The sequence below is a fragment of the Lutjanus erythropterus genome, chromosome 10 (assembly GCF_056507025.1).
Source record: "Lutjanus erythropterus isolate fLutEry1 chromosome 10, fLutEry1.hap2, whole genome shotgun sequence".
Lineage (NCBI taxonomy): Eukaryota > Metazoa > Chordata > Actinopteri > Lutjaniformes > Lutjanidae > Lutjanus > Lutjanus erythropterus.
In genome coordinates, this window is record NC_139326.1 from 2,433,828 (window position 1) to 2,450,613 (window position 16,786).

The 16,786-nt window shown below is 40.4% G+C and overlaps 1 protein-coding gene across 3 annotated transcripts in view; it reads left to right on the top strand.

Annotated features, from left to right (window-relative positions):
- The window catches only part of msi1b (musashi RNA binding protein 1b), a 32,295-nt gene extending 16,055 nt beyond the window's left edge, over positions 1-16,240 (top strand). The window contains exons 7-15 of one of the 3 annotated variants that reach the window (XM_084727852.1): positions 7,357-7,405; positions 8,546-8,628; positions 9,902-10,019; positions 12,378-12,458; positions 14,155-14,211; positions 14,608-14,670; positions 15,082-15,236; positions 15,571-15,616; positions 15,704-16,240. In XM_084727852.1, the coding sequence (XP_084583978.1) occupies positions 7,357-7,405; positions 8,546-8,628; positions 9,902-10,019; positions 12,378-12,458; positions 14,155-14,211; positions 14,608-14,670; positions 15,082-15,236; positions 15,571-15,612 (648 nt within the window). In that variant the 3' untranslated portion in view covers positions 15,613-15,616; positions 15,704-16,240. Of the gene's footprint in view, positions 1-7,356; positions 7,406-8,545; positions 8,629-9,901; positions 10,020-12,377; positions 12,459-14,154; positions 14,212-14,607; positions 14,671-15,081; positions 15,237-15,570; positions 15,617-15,698 lie in introns of all 3 variants that reach the window. The other 2 variants (XM_084727851.1, XM_084727853.1) reach the window with 2 other exon arrangements.
- The last annotated feature ends 546 nt before the right edge of the window (positions 16,241-16,786 follow it).

A 16,786-nucleotide genomic window follows, 5' to 3' on the forward strand; every position in this document is an offset into this window, starting at 1 on the left:
AGAGAAAAGGATTTTATTGAAATAGAAGTTATATTTGGCTGGTAACTGTTTGTGTGATTGTTTTATATTGGCTCAGCCAGGTTGTATAGGATATAGAGCTGCAACTAATGATTATTTTCATTGTCGATTCATCTGTTTATTATTTTCTCAATTAATTGATTAGTTGTTTGGTCCATAAAATATCAGAAAATTGTGAAAAATGTTCATCCAATGTTGGTCCAAGATGACGTCCTCAAATGTCTTGTTTCGTCCACAACCTGAAGATATTCAGTTGACTGTCGGAGAGGAGTGAAGAAACCAGAAAATATTCTGCAAATAACACCAACAAAAACCTAGCTGGATAAACAGGTCAGGGGATGCATTGACTTTGTGGTGAACTTTCCCTTTAAGTGAGTTTTGGTTGAAAACAAATTAGACAAAAGCAAAGAACTAAATCATAAACTTCGTCAGTAAATCACAGGTGGACAATCTTCACACAAACTTCTCAAAGTCAAACATGTGAGGACACCGTTTCCGTGTTTCCGACTGCGTGCGTTTCACTTTATTTTCGGTGCCAAAGGTTCGGCCTCGAGCTTCCCCGCGCTCCCTCCTCAATCATAACGTGGAGATGAATTTTGCGGACAGAGATATCGAGGGATGGACGGTGAAATGTAGGCTCCAGCCATCCATGGAAGTTCCTGATTAGACTGCCTCACTGGACCTTTTGTGTCCCGTCCTGGTGAGGACAAAGGGGCGCGGAGAGGGATGGGCAGGGGATAACAGGGAAGATGAGAGGTGGAGAAAAAAAGGATAAGAGGGAATATTGTCCGGCAGTACGCCATTAAAATGCTCGGTGTTTGAAATATCAAGCAATGATGTGCAATTAACTCAGTTTATAACAGGAGCTGCGGGTGTTGTGATGTTTTGAATGAATCCTCCAGAGCAACTGTGTGTAGTTTCACTTTATTTTGGAATTGTATTTATCGGTTCATGTGTGTTTGTCTTGTTAAGTCTGGTTTTTAATGTCAGCTCAAAGTTAGATCTTGAGTAAGGATGCACAGACTGATAGGCCACCGATTATTATCGACCGATACTCGGTAAAAATATGTGATTGGAGAGTCCGGGATTAATGCTTTCGAGTTGCTGCAAAAACCGATTATGCTAAAAACTTGAGCCATTTCTCAGCTGAGTTGGTGTCATTGTCATGTGCTATCTAAGCAACAGGAGCATTTCATCCCAACATGATTTGTATATTAGTTACTCAGCCTGTGTTGCCTCCACATGAATGGAAAATTAATGCGAAACATTCTCTCTTGTTGAAGTTGATGGAGCTCCCATTTTTTAAAACAGCAAAATTATATCAAAGCATCTGTTTAAAAACTCTCACCCAACTTGTGTAGTATAATCCAAGTCTCATCATCCAGTCCTGCATACAGTACTTCCAGAAAACCTGCTAATAAAATAATCATTTCTGGCAGAAGGCCCTGAACTTTAAGCAACAACTGTCTGTGTTCAGACAAACAGTCTTGACAGTAAGTTGCTCACTAGTTTGGGCTGCTGGAAAGTTCAATCACTGCTTCATTTTATATTTTAAATATAATTGTTAATATAATTCTGTCCCTGAAACTCCTCATGTCGCTCATCACATCTGTTTGTCAGTAGCAGAAGTATCAAGACTCTTTTGGATCCGCTCATGTTTGCCTGCTAAAGTTACTGCATAAAGACACGTTTATGGCCCTTCATGCCTTTATTCTACATGGGCCAGCTGAGGGTACGACAGGAAAGGGGGAGAGATGCCATGAAGCAAAGGGCCACAGACAGGAGTCGAACTCACGACCGCTGCAGGGTCCATTTCATTTTAAAAGCTTTCTGCATTTTCTGGACAAGGCTTTTATTGTGAAACATTTGCAGGAACAAGCTATGGAAAACTCACTGACTACTCCATATTCATGGGCTCTTATTATGGTCTGCTCAGGAGCTGCTGAGAGGTAAAATAATGTATTACTGGTCCAGTTTGACCTAATACCAAACTGGCCTACAGCACTGCTACAGCAGCTGCTATAACAAGTGGGTCTCCAATAGAGATCCAAGGACACCCAGGACACTCAGACTCATTCATTTAAATGATCTTGATATTAAAAGGCTTCGTAGCTCAATGAATAATATAAAATTTATAAATCCATAAATCTCCCACCAGTCAATCATGCATCACCAATTAAACAGTCCGTCCAGGATTTCTCTGGACTCTCTTTTTGGGACTGTTATGGCCTAAAATGCTCAATTTTCTAAAAATAATTCTGATGCATGTTGCAGTGTTTTAGTCATTTTTTGCGATAACGTTGCAAAAAAATAGTTACTTTTTTTGCACAACTCATTAAAAATCAAGGGAAGCTTGTTTTGTTGAGAATAAAACTACAGTCTGTCCTGAGTGTTCTCAGTAACTTTATATCAAAAAGGCTCAGGATTAAAGAGATTCTAACTAAATTTAGTTGTAAATGAAGTGCAACTAGGGGGTGTTCCACAAACAAGCACAAAATTCTAAAATATAAAAGTGTATTGCTAAATGTCAATAACAATGACAAACCTTTTCAGTACCTGACATTTGCATGAGGGACTCCTATGATTGGTGAAACGTTGGGAAGCTATAGTGATTGGTAAAATTTGTTACAACTTCCAAAAAATGTTAAAAAGTTAAATCAGTCTGTTCCTCCTTCTACTTGGGACCACCTACAACCCACTCTCAGGCCCCTGGTGGTCTCCAGGCCCCAGTTTGAAAACCATCGCCGTAAAGCAGGGGATAGGATTTAGTGGCATCTAGCAGTGAGCTTGCAGATTGTAAACACCTCGTCTCACTTACCCCTTCCAAGTGTGTAGGAGAACCTGTGGTGGCTGCAAAACGTGAAAGTCTGTATCTAGAGTCAGTGTTTGGTTTGTCCATTCTGGGCTGCTGTAGAAACATGGCGATTCAACATGGCGGCCTCCTTGTAGATGTAGATTTAAAGGGCTCATTTTAAGGTAACAAAAACAGCAATTCTTATTTTCAGGTGATCATACAGTAATGAAAACATACTGCTGAATATTATTCTCCATTTCTGACACATTCTGACAACAAACCCTGTTAATTTGTCAAACTAAACTTTCAAAAAGGTCTTAAAAAGTTTGTTGAAACCTGCAGAAACCCTGGTTTATGATTTTGGCAGTCTGAGGAGTTCCTACTGTCAGCTGTTCTGGATAAAAGCATCAAAAAAAAAGACAGAAAAAAAAGTTTGAGAGTTGAACATGTTGCAGGCTGAAGGAAACAGTGACTCTTCAGAGGAGCAGGTCCTCTTTCACACTGACACTCCGCACTCACCTCTGACCTTTCTGTAGGCAAACTGCCCTTGGGGGTCCACACACACACACACATGGTCTCACTCGGTGCTGCTATGTGTGTGTGTGTGAGTGTGAGTGTGTGACTATGACAAATTGTTCGGTGGAGCACATCCAGTAAACTTATTATAGACGAGCGAGAGCGCAGATTCATTTACCAAATGTTTATCTGGACGTCTGAGAGCCGAGCGGAGGATAAACATGTCAGAGGAGCAGAGAGAGCGTCCACTTTGACACAAGAAACTCTGAGTGTGTGTGTGTGTGTGTGTGTGTGTGTGTGTGTGTGTGTGTGTGTGTGTGTGTGTGTGTGTGTGTGTGGAGCAGACACCTGTGTCTCTGCTCCATAAAGGGAGGGAGGCCGGGCCGGAGGGAGAGGTCAAAGGGAGAAGAGGAGGAGGAATTATGGCTGACTGTGCCAACAAACAAAGCCTCCAGGCCTCTTTGTTCTCCCTCTGCCTTTGTCTCTTCTTTCTCCTCCCTTTCCACTTTGACCCAATCCTTCTTTTCTTCTTCTCCTTCTTCTTTCTCTCTCTTACAGGACTCTCTGTGCTCTCTTTATCTCCACCTGTCGCTCTCCCTCTCGCTATCAGCTCTCCTCCTCTCATCGAGCCTCCACCTGCCCGCAGGATTCACCTTTCTGCTGCTTTTCTGTGTGTTTCTGTCTTTGCGGCGCTCTTTGTCTCACTGGCACTCTCCCACTATTCATAAGGCATATTTGATGTTGGCTCGAGCTCTTTTATATGGACTTTTTGTACAGTTGCCATGGGAATGTCAAACTTCGGAGAGGAGGAAGGCGGCGGGCGGATTATGGGCTCTCTGTGAGCAGGATTGTGACCAACTGGAGCAGTTTAGCAGCAACTTTGAACTTCTCCTGCCACACATCATGTGTGTCGGTCCAGTACAGCACCAACATATTCCATTAGATTACTCAAGTAAAATAGTATAAATACTTTGGATTACTTTTGGAATACTTCAAAATCATCCCGCTGAGGTCATGTTTGTCAGAGTCAGTCTGAATGTCATTACTGACGCTTGTTTTCGGGAATCACTGAAAAGATCCTTTTTATAGTCCTCATGAAGTCACACAGAGCTCTTACAGAATAATGACTTTAGTAACTTATACTTACAGGTAATAAATAAAAACAATAAATAATGATAATAATGATAATAACCCACAAACAGAGATACCATTTAAAGTAGGACACAATTTTACAAACAATAAAAATATTAGGAAACAAAGAAAAATGACAACCTGAAAAAATTTTTGTTAAATAATAAGTCTAGTGTTTAGGTGCTCAGCATTGTTTTTTTGTTTGTTTGTATAAAATTAGTCTTCCTTTTAACTTCAAGTGCTTCTGCTTCCCCTCAGTTTGGTTGGGAATCTTTAGGTACTTCACAACTCAATTCTGATTCAGTGTTATAAAACGATAAATGATGCGTCTTGATCCATCAAAATCTCTAGATTTGAAGCCGGGGGAGCCGGTTGGGTTGCATCTATCTACAGTTGCTCACACTCAAGCCATCCTCACCTCAAAACTCAAGAAGAAGCCTATTTCACAACGTAAACTCGACGCACACGTCAAAGTGCGTGGTCACATCTGTTACGTTTCACCACCGGATCGGTTCAGCTGTGAGGAGCGTACAGCCTGTATTAGAAAATTGTTCCAGGTGATCATAAGAAGAGAACTAGGATTTAAATTTCCACTTTTTGACATTTTTTGCATCAATTCAGAATTTTTCAAGAAAGAATCGCAATGCATCTAAGAATCGATTATTTCTTTCACCTGCAGGGAGCAGTTTGCTTGATGTCAGCAGAGCTTGAGCTGCTCTGTAATCTGACCTTCCTGATTATTGGTGCAGGTTAAATGTTCTTTATATTTGCAGACGGCGTCCCTTTAGTCATAAAGTTGAATTAACTTCAGTCTCCTTTTAAATGTATTTTAAAGTAAGATTTTTATTGATCAAGCTGCAGCAACTACATGGAACCAATAATCACTCCAATTTTTACTCTTGTGTACACGCAGTTCTGTGAAGTCACGCTCAGTTAAATGTTTTAATTCCAGGTATTCGATTTTCCAACTGCAACTGAAGGGCTCAACAATAAGGATTAGAGCTGCAACATTTAATTATTAAATTAATCTGCAGCTGTTTTGATAATCGATTAATCAGTTGGAGTAAATTTTTGTGAATATTTCCTGGTTTCTTTCCTCCTCTCTGACAGTAAACTGAATATCTTTGAGTTGTGGACAAAACAAGACGTTTGAGGACGTCGTCTTTGACTTCAGGAAAAATTGTCCAACATTTTTCACCATTTTCTGACATTTTCCTGGTAAACAGCTATTACTATGAAAAAATAATTGTTAGTTGCAGCTCTAATGAGGATTGCTCGGGGCAAGTTAAATACCATGTCGGGCAAGTAAATCTGGCAACTCACTTGCCTGACCGGGCAAGTGGTAAAAAAGTAACTTTTCATACAAAGATGGCAGGAAATGCTGTTTTCAGCCTTATTATTATCATATTAAACTGAATATATTTGGGTTTTAGACAAAATGAGACATCTAAAGACATCACAGTGGACTTAAAAAATACATTTCTGACATTTTACAGACACTGCAGCAAACATCATACATGTATGTCTCAGAGTATTGTTTCCATTATTCACTATTATTTTGAATTTATGTTTATTCATTTTGTTATGAATACTGAAAAGAACACAATATTGAGATTTATCAACACTTCTATTTTAGAATTTTGTGAAGATTTGGTTGCAGCTGCAAAAAGATTTTGCTTCTTTGTGGAAGGTTTGATCACATCTGTCTCATCCACTGAACGCTGTTTGCTCTGTGATTATTTTTACATAACTGTGCAACACATTTTTTGGCATACAGCAAATATAATTAAATATAAATGCTCTTGATATAAGGCCAACAAAAAAAGCTTTGGATCTAGTAAAATAAATGTTTTTAATTATCTTCTCAATTATAACTAGTTTTTGTAATTCTGTGGATTTTTGGTGAAGTTTGTTACAACAAACACTCAGATCAGAGTATTGTTTTCTTCTCCCTGGAACAAGTTGCCTTTGATTTTAATGAATTCTACCAAAACATTTTCTATCTTTCTTTTGTAATTTTCACGCCCCCAAAGACATTTCTAACAATAATCCAGTGTTACAAAGTGAAGGTTTGTGGTTTGAGGGGTGTATTATGGGAAATATAGGAGTTTTTTGGAGATTGACTTGTACTAGAGGTGCACTTCATACAGTTTTTGTACTTGTGAGCCTTTTTGGTAAGATTACATGTGTGGTTGTGTTCTCTCTGGAACAAGTTTCCTTTGATTTTAATGAATTATACCAAAAAAAACAACAACTTTCTTTTGCAATTTTCACTTCTAAAACTTCCATTGCAAAAAATGTCTAAAAGCATCACAACACGCATCACAATTTTTTAGAAAAGCTGCCGTGAAATAAGGCAACAATCCCCAAAACAGCCTTTGAAATCCTGGAGGGGCTGATCTAATCGATGTGCAAAGTGTTCCTTTGTTTTATTGTTAATGAATAGTAAAATAAATAAAACAGTCTGTACAGGGGCAAATAAAAAATTGACTTTGAGCAAGTAGATTTCTGACCCACATCCCAGTGAAAAAACGATGAACCCTGAGGTGTAATCAGAATACATGAATTTAAACTGTAACTGAATACAGTTACTTATATTTTGTGTTTTAGATACATCACACCATGACTTGCACTCTGTTACTCTCTTCAGCCCTGGTCGTCCAGTACTTCTTCATATTTTCCCTCGTGTCTTTGGCCCCTCGGCCTCCTCTTTGTAACCTGTCGCTCGTCTCCAGTCCCCACCCCGCCCCCCTGCCCCCCCTCCTCCCTCTCTGTCCATCTGTTGCTGAGCCTCCCTGCAGAACTTGAGAAGGGCTGAGGTCAGGCAATATGCCGCGTGGCAGCGGAGACACAGAGAGAGCAGCAGCTAAATAAACTGTGTGTTTGTCTCCCCTCAGGTCGACGATGCCATGCTCATGTTCGACAAGACCACCAACAGACACAGAGGTGAGACACACTGACCCCTCTGTCTCTGCATCTCTTCTCCTCCTCTTCGTCGACTCTTCCTCCATTCCTTCCTCCTATCGATTCCCCGTCCTCCCTCCCCTGCGGGCCTCCTTCCTGTGGGCTGAGCTGGAGGAGACGAACGGGGCTAGTCTAATTAGCCAGTCCGTTAATCTGGATCAGGATAAAGCCTCCTTAAGCACCTCCTCCCCACCCTGGGACTGATCGATTATGACAGCCTCCCAGCTTTGCCCCGGCCTTCTGTCCAGGAAGGGAGGGAAGAAAAGGATGAGTGTAGCGTTCAGAGGGGGGAGGACGGGGGAGGAGGGGGGCAAACGTGTTAAGCGGCTATTACAGCGCTGATTACTGGAGACTATGAGCTGCACCGAGAGGCCGACTGTCTCAGTCCACCACGCTGACGGGCCTTTTACACCGACATGGAACCAGACCTGTTCATCTTCATGCATCTGATTCTGACCTGTTCAGAACATTTACACCAAAAACAACCAAAAAAGTTCAGCTGGAACCAAAAAACATAGCAGGTTTTTCTTGGGAACCAGACTGGGTGTGTCTTATTCTACAGGTGGTTGTGCATCGCGCAGCGCCCTCTGTTGGTGATGATAGTTCATTACAGGCCAACAGCAGGAACTACTTTTGTGGTCAAAATTAAGACACAACTTAAAACAAACATCTTGATATCTGTTTTATCATCACACTTAGAAATAAAGGTGCTAACTGGAACCATAAAGGGTTCTTCGGAATGTAGGAGAACCCATTTTGGATTCTTTTATAAAGGTTCCACTTGTGGCCCTTTCAGTTCTACCTTGAATCCAACATAAAGGGTTTCACCTAGAACCATCTGTGAAATGTTTCACCCAGAACCCCCTATGAGACGTTCTAAAGAGAACCCTTCTATTTTTAATTTCCGTAACTACAACAGACATTTTTCTCAGTTGTACCGGCGTAGTTGCTGCCGTTAGTTTTGCAGGACATGATGGTTCCGCTCAGAACTGGTGGAAATGTGGTTTGGTTCTCAAGATAGCACTAATGCTTCAAGAATTTTGAACAGAACTCAGCTAATTTGGTGGAAAAGCTCCTTGTGTAAAAATGGTTTTGCTCATAAACTCTCCGTGTCCTCGTCAGGTTTCGGCTTTGTGACGTTTGAGAACGAAGACGTGGTGGAGAAGGTCTGCGAGATCCACTTCCATGAGATCAACAACAAGATGGTGAGCATGACGTGTGAACAACACTGTGTTACACTCAACAAAAATATATATGAAACTCTTTTGTTTTTGCTCCCATTTTTCTTGTGTTAAAGTAAAAAACTTATGAATTCTTCTGTGCACACGATGTTTATTGTCTTGTTATTTTCCAAGTGTGCATTGGAATAACAGGATAAAACGGATAGAAGCCTCCAGAAATGCACATGGAGAACCCTTCAGTGAGGAAACATAAGGAGAATCATAAATATGTTTTTATATCAGCTGGTGCACTTCACCTTCACACCTCGCTGCACAAAAAATACTGATGCCAACATGAGCTGGTGGTTAACCCTGATATCCTTACCCTAACCTTAACTAGAGATATTCCTAGCGACTAATTTCCCTGTCAATTAAACAGAAATGTTATTTCAGACTAGTCCAAAAGTACTAAAAAAAGTCAGAAAACAGTCCAAATTTATCATAATTTATGAATTGATAATTTTAACCATTGGGTGATAGAATATTGTGTGTTAAGAGTCATTTCAGACTCATTTCATTCCAAAGAGCAGCAGCAGCCTGTTCTCCTCGCAGGTTAACGTTCACGTGCCTGTGCTGAATGTGGTTACACGTTGTTCCAGTTTACTCTGACACAACCTACAGACAACCTTATTTTATTTTTTTTTTATGAAAATACTCCAAAATGGTGCTGGTTTTATGAGATCTTACCTGTCCTAGTTTCTACCTCACTGGGCATTAGCAAATTTTGACTGCTGCAGCTCTGACTAGTGGTGGGCGGCTGCATAATATCTCAGAGGCAACAGTTAACCACTGTTGTGCATTAATAAAATATTAATAATTAATTTAAAAGACTTGTATTTATGATGCAGACTAGCAAGGATGTTGGCGTTTAATCATTTTGTTGACTAATCACACACATCCCTAACCCTGACCAATCATCTTCATGCATAAACCTACCTGAGTATTAGCCAATCAGAGACAGAGTAGGGTGAAAAATGTGGGAAAAAATGAGGTATCTGTAGCCCTGTAAAATCCACAGTTCAGTGCCTAATAAATGTTTGTTTCAAGATCGGTCATCACATTTTAAAGTGTCCTTTTATTGCGACCAGTCCAAACACACCTGTGCAGTAATCCTCCCCCACTAGATTTGAGAGAAATAAACCTTCAGTGTGCGCAGAGGAAGTCAGACATCTTGACTTGGAGCAAAAACAAAAGAGTATTTTTGTTCAGTGTATTAAAGAAAATCAGAGGTTCTGATGTGTGTTTTGTGTTGGAACAGGTGGAGTGTAAGAAGGCTCAGCCCAAGGAGGTGATGTCCCCCACGGGCTCAGCCAGGGGGCGCTCTCGTGTGATGCCCTATGGGATGGACGCCTTCATGCTGGGCATTGGTATGCTGGGTAAGTTATTATTGATCAGGACAGGAAGGATGTGGACCTGACAGTAACTGTCTCTGCGCTCACAGCTGCCTGAAAGGTCACATGGTGCCTCATGGGGAGAAAACTGACCACTGAACTGGGATCAGCATCCAGCCTTCATTATCTAAACCCTCAGACTTTACAAGTCATCAAAAAAAAAAAAATCATTGAAACTGTTCACAGCTATGGAAAACTCACTCTTGAGAATTTGGGTCACATGTCGCAACAACTAAATATGTCCTTGCACAACGTAACATGTAAATGTAGTTCCTGAGTCATGTTAAAGGTACAGTTCAACCCAAAGTCAGATTTTTTTTTCTCCTGGCCTGTAGTGCTGTTTACGTATGTGATGTTTTTGGTGTGAGTAGCAGAGTTTTGGAGATGCAGCTGTAGAGATGTCTGCCTTCTCTCCAGTACAATGGGACTAAACAGCACATTAAGTGACACATTGACCTTGTTGTGAGCATTTTCATGTAGAAAGGATTTTAGGGTGAATTGTCCCTTTAATACAAGACAAACCAACACTGGTAAAAAATAAAAATTAAATAATTCAGTATGTGTAAATAAAACATACTGAATAAGGACATAAATAATATAACCTATTTTTTTGTTCCCGACCCTGACACATCTGACCAATAAGAAGAGTGAACGATCTCATGTGATTTGTAGCGGCACATTTTGATTCGCTTGGATTTTTCGCTGTGTGAAAAGAAACTGAACCAAGCTTACAAACTCATAAGCCGATTCGGACCAGAGCGAACGAACCACAGGTGTGAAAACAGGTTTCAGGTGTGTCTAGTTTGAGTTAAGCTCCAAAAATACTATTATTACTACATTTCCCATAATGCACCCCATCAAAACTTTGCAACACAGGCTTATTGTTAAAAATGTCTTGGTCTCAAGCCCAAGCTGGGATAATCCTGATGACATCACTATGACACCGTCGTTTTTTTGTTTCTAAAGCTCCCGCCAACTGTTTTCACTACTCATGATGAGTAAACTGAACCTTAGGTGGAAAACAGGTGGAATGTGCCTTTAATAATCCCGATCCTCTCATTGTCTTGAGCACTGGCCTCCAGGTCCGACTCATTAACAGGCTTTAATTGTTCTTGCAGCTGTCAGTCAGGACCTGTTTGTGTATCTGAGCTGATGGCGCCACCTGCTGTTCAGTCTGAGAGCTGCAGCTGTGATCAGACTGTAGATTATTAGAGGATATGATTATTAAAAATCCAAATAATAAATGAGTTGTGATGCTGAAAGTAACAGAGAACATTGCAGTTGTTTATGTGTGAATGTTGTTGTGAAGCAGCTCTGCAGGTATCAGGTTGAACTTTGAGGTAATCTGTGTGAAATGAACACGGCTGAGAGTGAAACACAAGACAAAGATGGAAATCTGCTCAGTCCTGTCCTGAACAGATCCACACTACAGGTGTAGAATATCATCATCCACCCACCTGCAGGTCACACACTGCAGTACCAGACTGTACTGACAGGGGGCAGCACCATCTCCGACACGCGCCTGGTATTACCTCACTGATTCTGGTCTGTGGATGTTTCTCACATGTCAAAGCTCACGTGGAAGCAACATATCGAATACATCTCCACGTTTTTTTCTTACACTTAATTACAGCTTAATACATCCATATCTTTCCTATTGTAATATTGAATGGGCCCGTTCATATTTCTCATCCACTCTTTCTTCAATAGAGCTGCAACATTTTCTAATTCCAGGACACCCTCTGCCCCGCTGTTTCTTAAGCTGAATATTTTGTCCACGTTTGACATTTATAGGCTTTAATTACGTGAGTTTCTTTACAAGGTTTACTTACATTTTTCAGGAATTATTTTCAGTCAGACAGTTTCAGTGTTAAAACACGTCTCAGGATCCATATTATGGAATCAGCTCCCAAGTCTGTCCCTGTCAGCATTTAAAAAAAAAATCTGAGAAACACTTTTTGTAGAAAATCCTATAACTGGCATTAGTTAGGGTTTGTGTTTTTTGAGATTTGTGTGTATTTTGGTATGATTTTTTTGTGTGGATGTTCATATTTTGTTTTTTATAACGTTTTGTCCTTCTATAATTACTTCATGTATTTGTTTTCTTTACTTAATTTCTTTTCATTTTACCTATTTGTGTGAGACCTATGCTGCAAAAGGACTTAAGGTTAATTGTAATCAATAATTGTAGCTGTATTTTGATTTGCTTCAACTAGGGGAGACCCATGATGAGCATTGTAGACTTTTGCACGTTCTTGTTATTATTTACATTGTTTTGTTTATGTTTTTTGGTACGTGCTAATCTTGGTGATCCAGATGTTGACAGAGGTTTTGTCTCTGCAGGTTATCCCGGCTTCCAGACGGCCACCTACACCAGCAGGAGCTACGCTGGAATCACTCCTGGATACACCTACCAGTTCCCTGGTAATGACCTCAGCACACATCTGTCACATGACCTGAGAGATCAGCACAGCCATGTTTAGTGTTCCAGTGTTCAGCGCTGTAGTTTCATGGTGACGGGTCAGTTTAGATCAGTGATCACCTGTGATGTGATGAAAGCACTGACGCTAAAATCATCCTCGTGTCCGTGTGATCAATCAGCACAGTGATTGTGACTGTAAATTCTAAGCTCTTTCCTTAATCGATCATTGGTAAAATTAACGATCAGTTAATCAATTAATCATCACTTGTATTTTTTCCTCCTCAATCAAAGTTTTATTTCACAGCAACACGTTCCACGTTCTCTAACACCCTTAGAAATAAAGCTGCTAACTAGAACCATCCTAGAAGAACTCTTTCCTCTAAAAAAGTTTCTTTTGGATGAAAAGCGTTCTTCACAGGAACCATTTGCTGAAGGGTTCTTCAGAAGCAAATTGTTCTGGAACCCTTTTGGAACCCTTATTTCTAAAAGTGAAGCCTACGAAAAATATAAAGGGCAACGTATCAAACACACGTCAGTAAATATCAGATAACATGCAGAGCGCACTCATAAAAATAATCTCCAGATCTTTATTTGATAGTAGATCAACAAATCTTACATGATCGATCAAATTCTTAACGACTGATTAACTGATTAATGGTTATCATCACTCATACTAAACAAGTATCTGTACTACAGCTTGAGTAAAGAATGCATTTTACTACCTTTAATACGAGTCAATGTATTCTGGGTGTTCATAAGTACATTGTGTGTATCTGCAATGGTTGTGCAATTTGGACATCTGAAATTATAATACATACATAAGTCTTCCAGAATTTTATGCAAATTATGTTGTTAAAAAATAGCTTACTTGCTAATTAGCCTATAAAATTACACCCAACACTGACGGGAATGTCATTAGTGTTGTAAGTGCTGAACAAATTGAAATTATGACCTGATGATGGCGCTAGATGAAAAGACAGAGGCTCACCAAATTCAGCAGGAATCATGAGTATTTTTTTTACAAACATTCGTGGAAATTCATCCGATAGTTGTGGAGACATTTCACTCTGGAGCAGAGTGGTGGACGGGCTGATTTTTGGTGTCAGAGCTCTGATGCACTGATAAATAAACTTTGTGTAGTTGTGTGTAGAACTGACAGAAGACAAACTGTCACAAATACAAACATGTTTCCATAGAAACACGCGAAACACTGCGAGTGTAAGTGGCTGCTTGTAAATATCAGGGAGTGGAAACACATCTGCTTAGCCGGTGTACAAGTGTGTGTGCGTGCATGTTAGCATGTTAGCATGTTAGCATGGCAGTGTTTATCACTGGAGTGTATGAAGTTAAATCCAAAATTTGATGTGAAATTTGATGTTTTCCATGTTAATGAGATCAATCACGTTCTTAAATTGAAGTTATTTGTCTGTAATTGAATATTAATATTAATAATAATAATAATAATCTGTAATGTTTGCTGTGTTTCTTGCTCTTTAATGATTTTAACACTTCATGGACTATAAAACGTTCTTCCATCCTTTTCACTCCTGTTTGCATCCTCAGACCCTGTTTATGCCAAAATGTCCTCTTGTCCCTCCTGTCCTCACCTGTGAGGCGTGTCCCTGCCTCTGTGGGTGTGTGTGTGTGTGCTGGCAGTGGTGGTGTGTGTCTCACAGCACTCTGATGTTTCTGTTTTAGAGTTCCACTTAGAGAGGACTCCCCTTCTGACTTCACCCCACCCCCCTGAGCTCACAGGTCAGTCAGTCCCTCCTCTGGACTTTACAAGCAGCATGTTGTCAGTCTGCTACACGTCACGTTAGCTTCATCAGCACCTCAGCATCACTCTTTGGTCTGCATGTTTGTGTTTGTCAGTCCTCCTCAGCCTCTATCTGAAGGCAGGACTGCTGACAGTCATGACAAAGGTTTTACTGTGAAAGTCTTCCTCCAGCGACCCTCTTTGTTCTACATGATCTTCATCATCATTACTCTCTCATTTACAGTTTTAATTTTCTCATATTCTCGAGGTTTGATTGACACTTTTGTAAAGTTCTCGGGGTCACTGGAGTGAGACTTAAATAACAGAATTATGAGTTGTTTCATGTTTGCACACCAACACATGTAACCTGGACCTCTTCTTCTCCGTCTCTTCAGCCATCCCTCTCACAGCTTATGGACCAATGGCAGCAGCCGCGGCGGCAGCAGCAGTAGTTAGAGGTATGAATACTGAAAATTTTGTGATTGTCGTAAATAAAATTCAATTGTATTTGTACATATTTTGGGGTCTAAATGAGTAATTGGTACAAAAAATGTTGGAATTGTTAAAACACCAAACAGAGTAACCAAGTGAGGCAGCATTAAACCATTAACTCCTGGTTCTACAAGGTAAAATGACTGATTTTGTGGTTTCTAATGTGGTATGTAGCATTAAGATGCTCTGCAGTACCCTTTGAAATAATAGCCAGATGTCAAAATATTCCACCTCAACAGAATCACAAAAAGGCATTAAAATACAAAAAAAAAAAGTCTTAGTCAGTACTTTAAACCTGCAATTGCTGATTTTTTTTGTCAAAGTATGTATTTAAGTACAAACTTGACATTTGTTGTTGTTTTTAATTGTACTTTTAGGCTCCACCCCGTCTCGCTCAGCTGGATTTTTAGGTACGAGCAGCCCCGGCCCGATGGCAGACCTGTATGGAACAGCCAGTCAGGAGTCGGCTGTCAGCAGTTACCTCAGCGCTGCAAGCCCCGCCCCCAGCACCGGATTCAGCCACAGTCTGGGGGTGAGAGAACTTATCTACTAAATCCATACTTTAGGAAACTTAAATTCTGTATTAGAACATCTTCTGTCCCAGTTACTTCTGACAATTTAAAGTGCTATGCTCCAAGAAAGGGCACAAGATTAAAACGTTTGTGTTGTGGTGTTGATACTGATGTTAAATCTATTCTACTTTAAATTAAATAAGAAGAAATAAAGGCAGGTTCAGCAGCCCCATCGTTTAATTTTAGAAATCCGTTTCCATTCACCGCTCTGCTCGTCTGTATCCAGGTGTAAAATTGTTTTTGTGATATTTTGTACAAAGAGTGAACTTGAAACTCGTGTGCTCTCTCCCACAGGGTCCTTTGATCGCCACGGCCTTCACTAACGGCTACCACTGAGAGAGTAAGTCGGGCCTCGTCCTGTTTTTAACTTTTGAAGTGTAAGACTAACCTGTGAGTAACCTTGTCGGCGTCTCTGTGTTCAGCGCAGAGTTGCAGACTGAGAGCTGGAAGGAGTTGAAGCTGTTTGGAGCTGATCTGGCCTGTCTCGGTCCAGTCCACCTCTCTGGCTGCCGGGTCAGCTGACCCCTCACCCCCTCCACCCTAGGGTCAGCCTGACCCCGGCCGCCCCTACTGACGCCTCACTAAACTCCACCTCCTGAGAAAAACAAGTTCATTAAAGGAGCGAAAATGTTTATCACTTCATGTAATAGAAACACATTCAGATGCTGTATTTTTAGTGTTTTTTCTGTTATGTTTGCTGTTTTTTTTTTGTTTTGTTTTTTTTGTGATGGCTGAGTTTGTTTCTTTATCTGTTTTGACAGTTTTTTTGTTTTTTTGAGTTTTTTTGACCTCTAAGGAGACAAATCTCCAGGTGAAGCTTGTTTGAAGGTCTGGAGCTGTACTTTGTACTGGAAAACTGTATATTTGTCACTAGTTCATACTGAATTTTAACAAAACATTTGTGATTAATACTATTTCTTGACAATGTGTCACAAAGTGTATATCTTGGTAGGTTTTTAACAAAGACTTGTTACACTAATAAAGTCAGACGACAGAGGTCATTAGTCACAGTTAGGCCGACATGAGCTGTACAATTGTGTAAAATATTGTAAATATGACTCTGGTTTCTGGCGGGGAGGGGCTGATTTTTGTGTCTGGGAGGTGGGAGGCTTTTGGACAAACAGTACGATTGATTCTTTCGTGGATCTTTAATGTGCTGAAAAGTTTGACTGTTGCACATCATAGTTTCACATGGAGGTCAAGAACATTTCAGTATGTTTGATGTTAGACGGGCCGTACGCTGTCCTCCTCTGCTGGCGTTTATATTTGTCATTTGATTCTGCGAATTCATGGAAAAGCGAGTTTGGCAGGACAGGAGGGAGGCTGAGTCTGGAACAACACGTTACTGTCTTTTGGGCATATGTGGGTGTGAAAATGCTCCTCTGTCAGGAGAAAAAACATGCTGTTTTCTTACTTTGTCATATTGTTGTTTTAACTGTGATTTTCAATATGTGATGATTGTTTGTTTGTGAAGGAAAATGAAGGACTTGTGTGCAGGAGCGGTCATGCA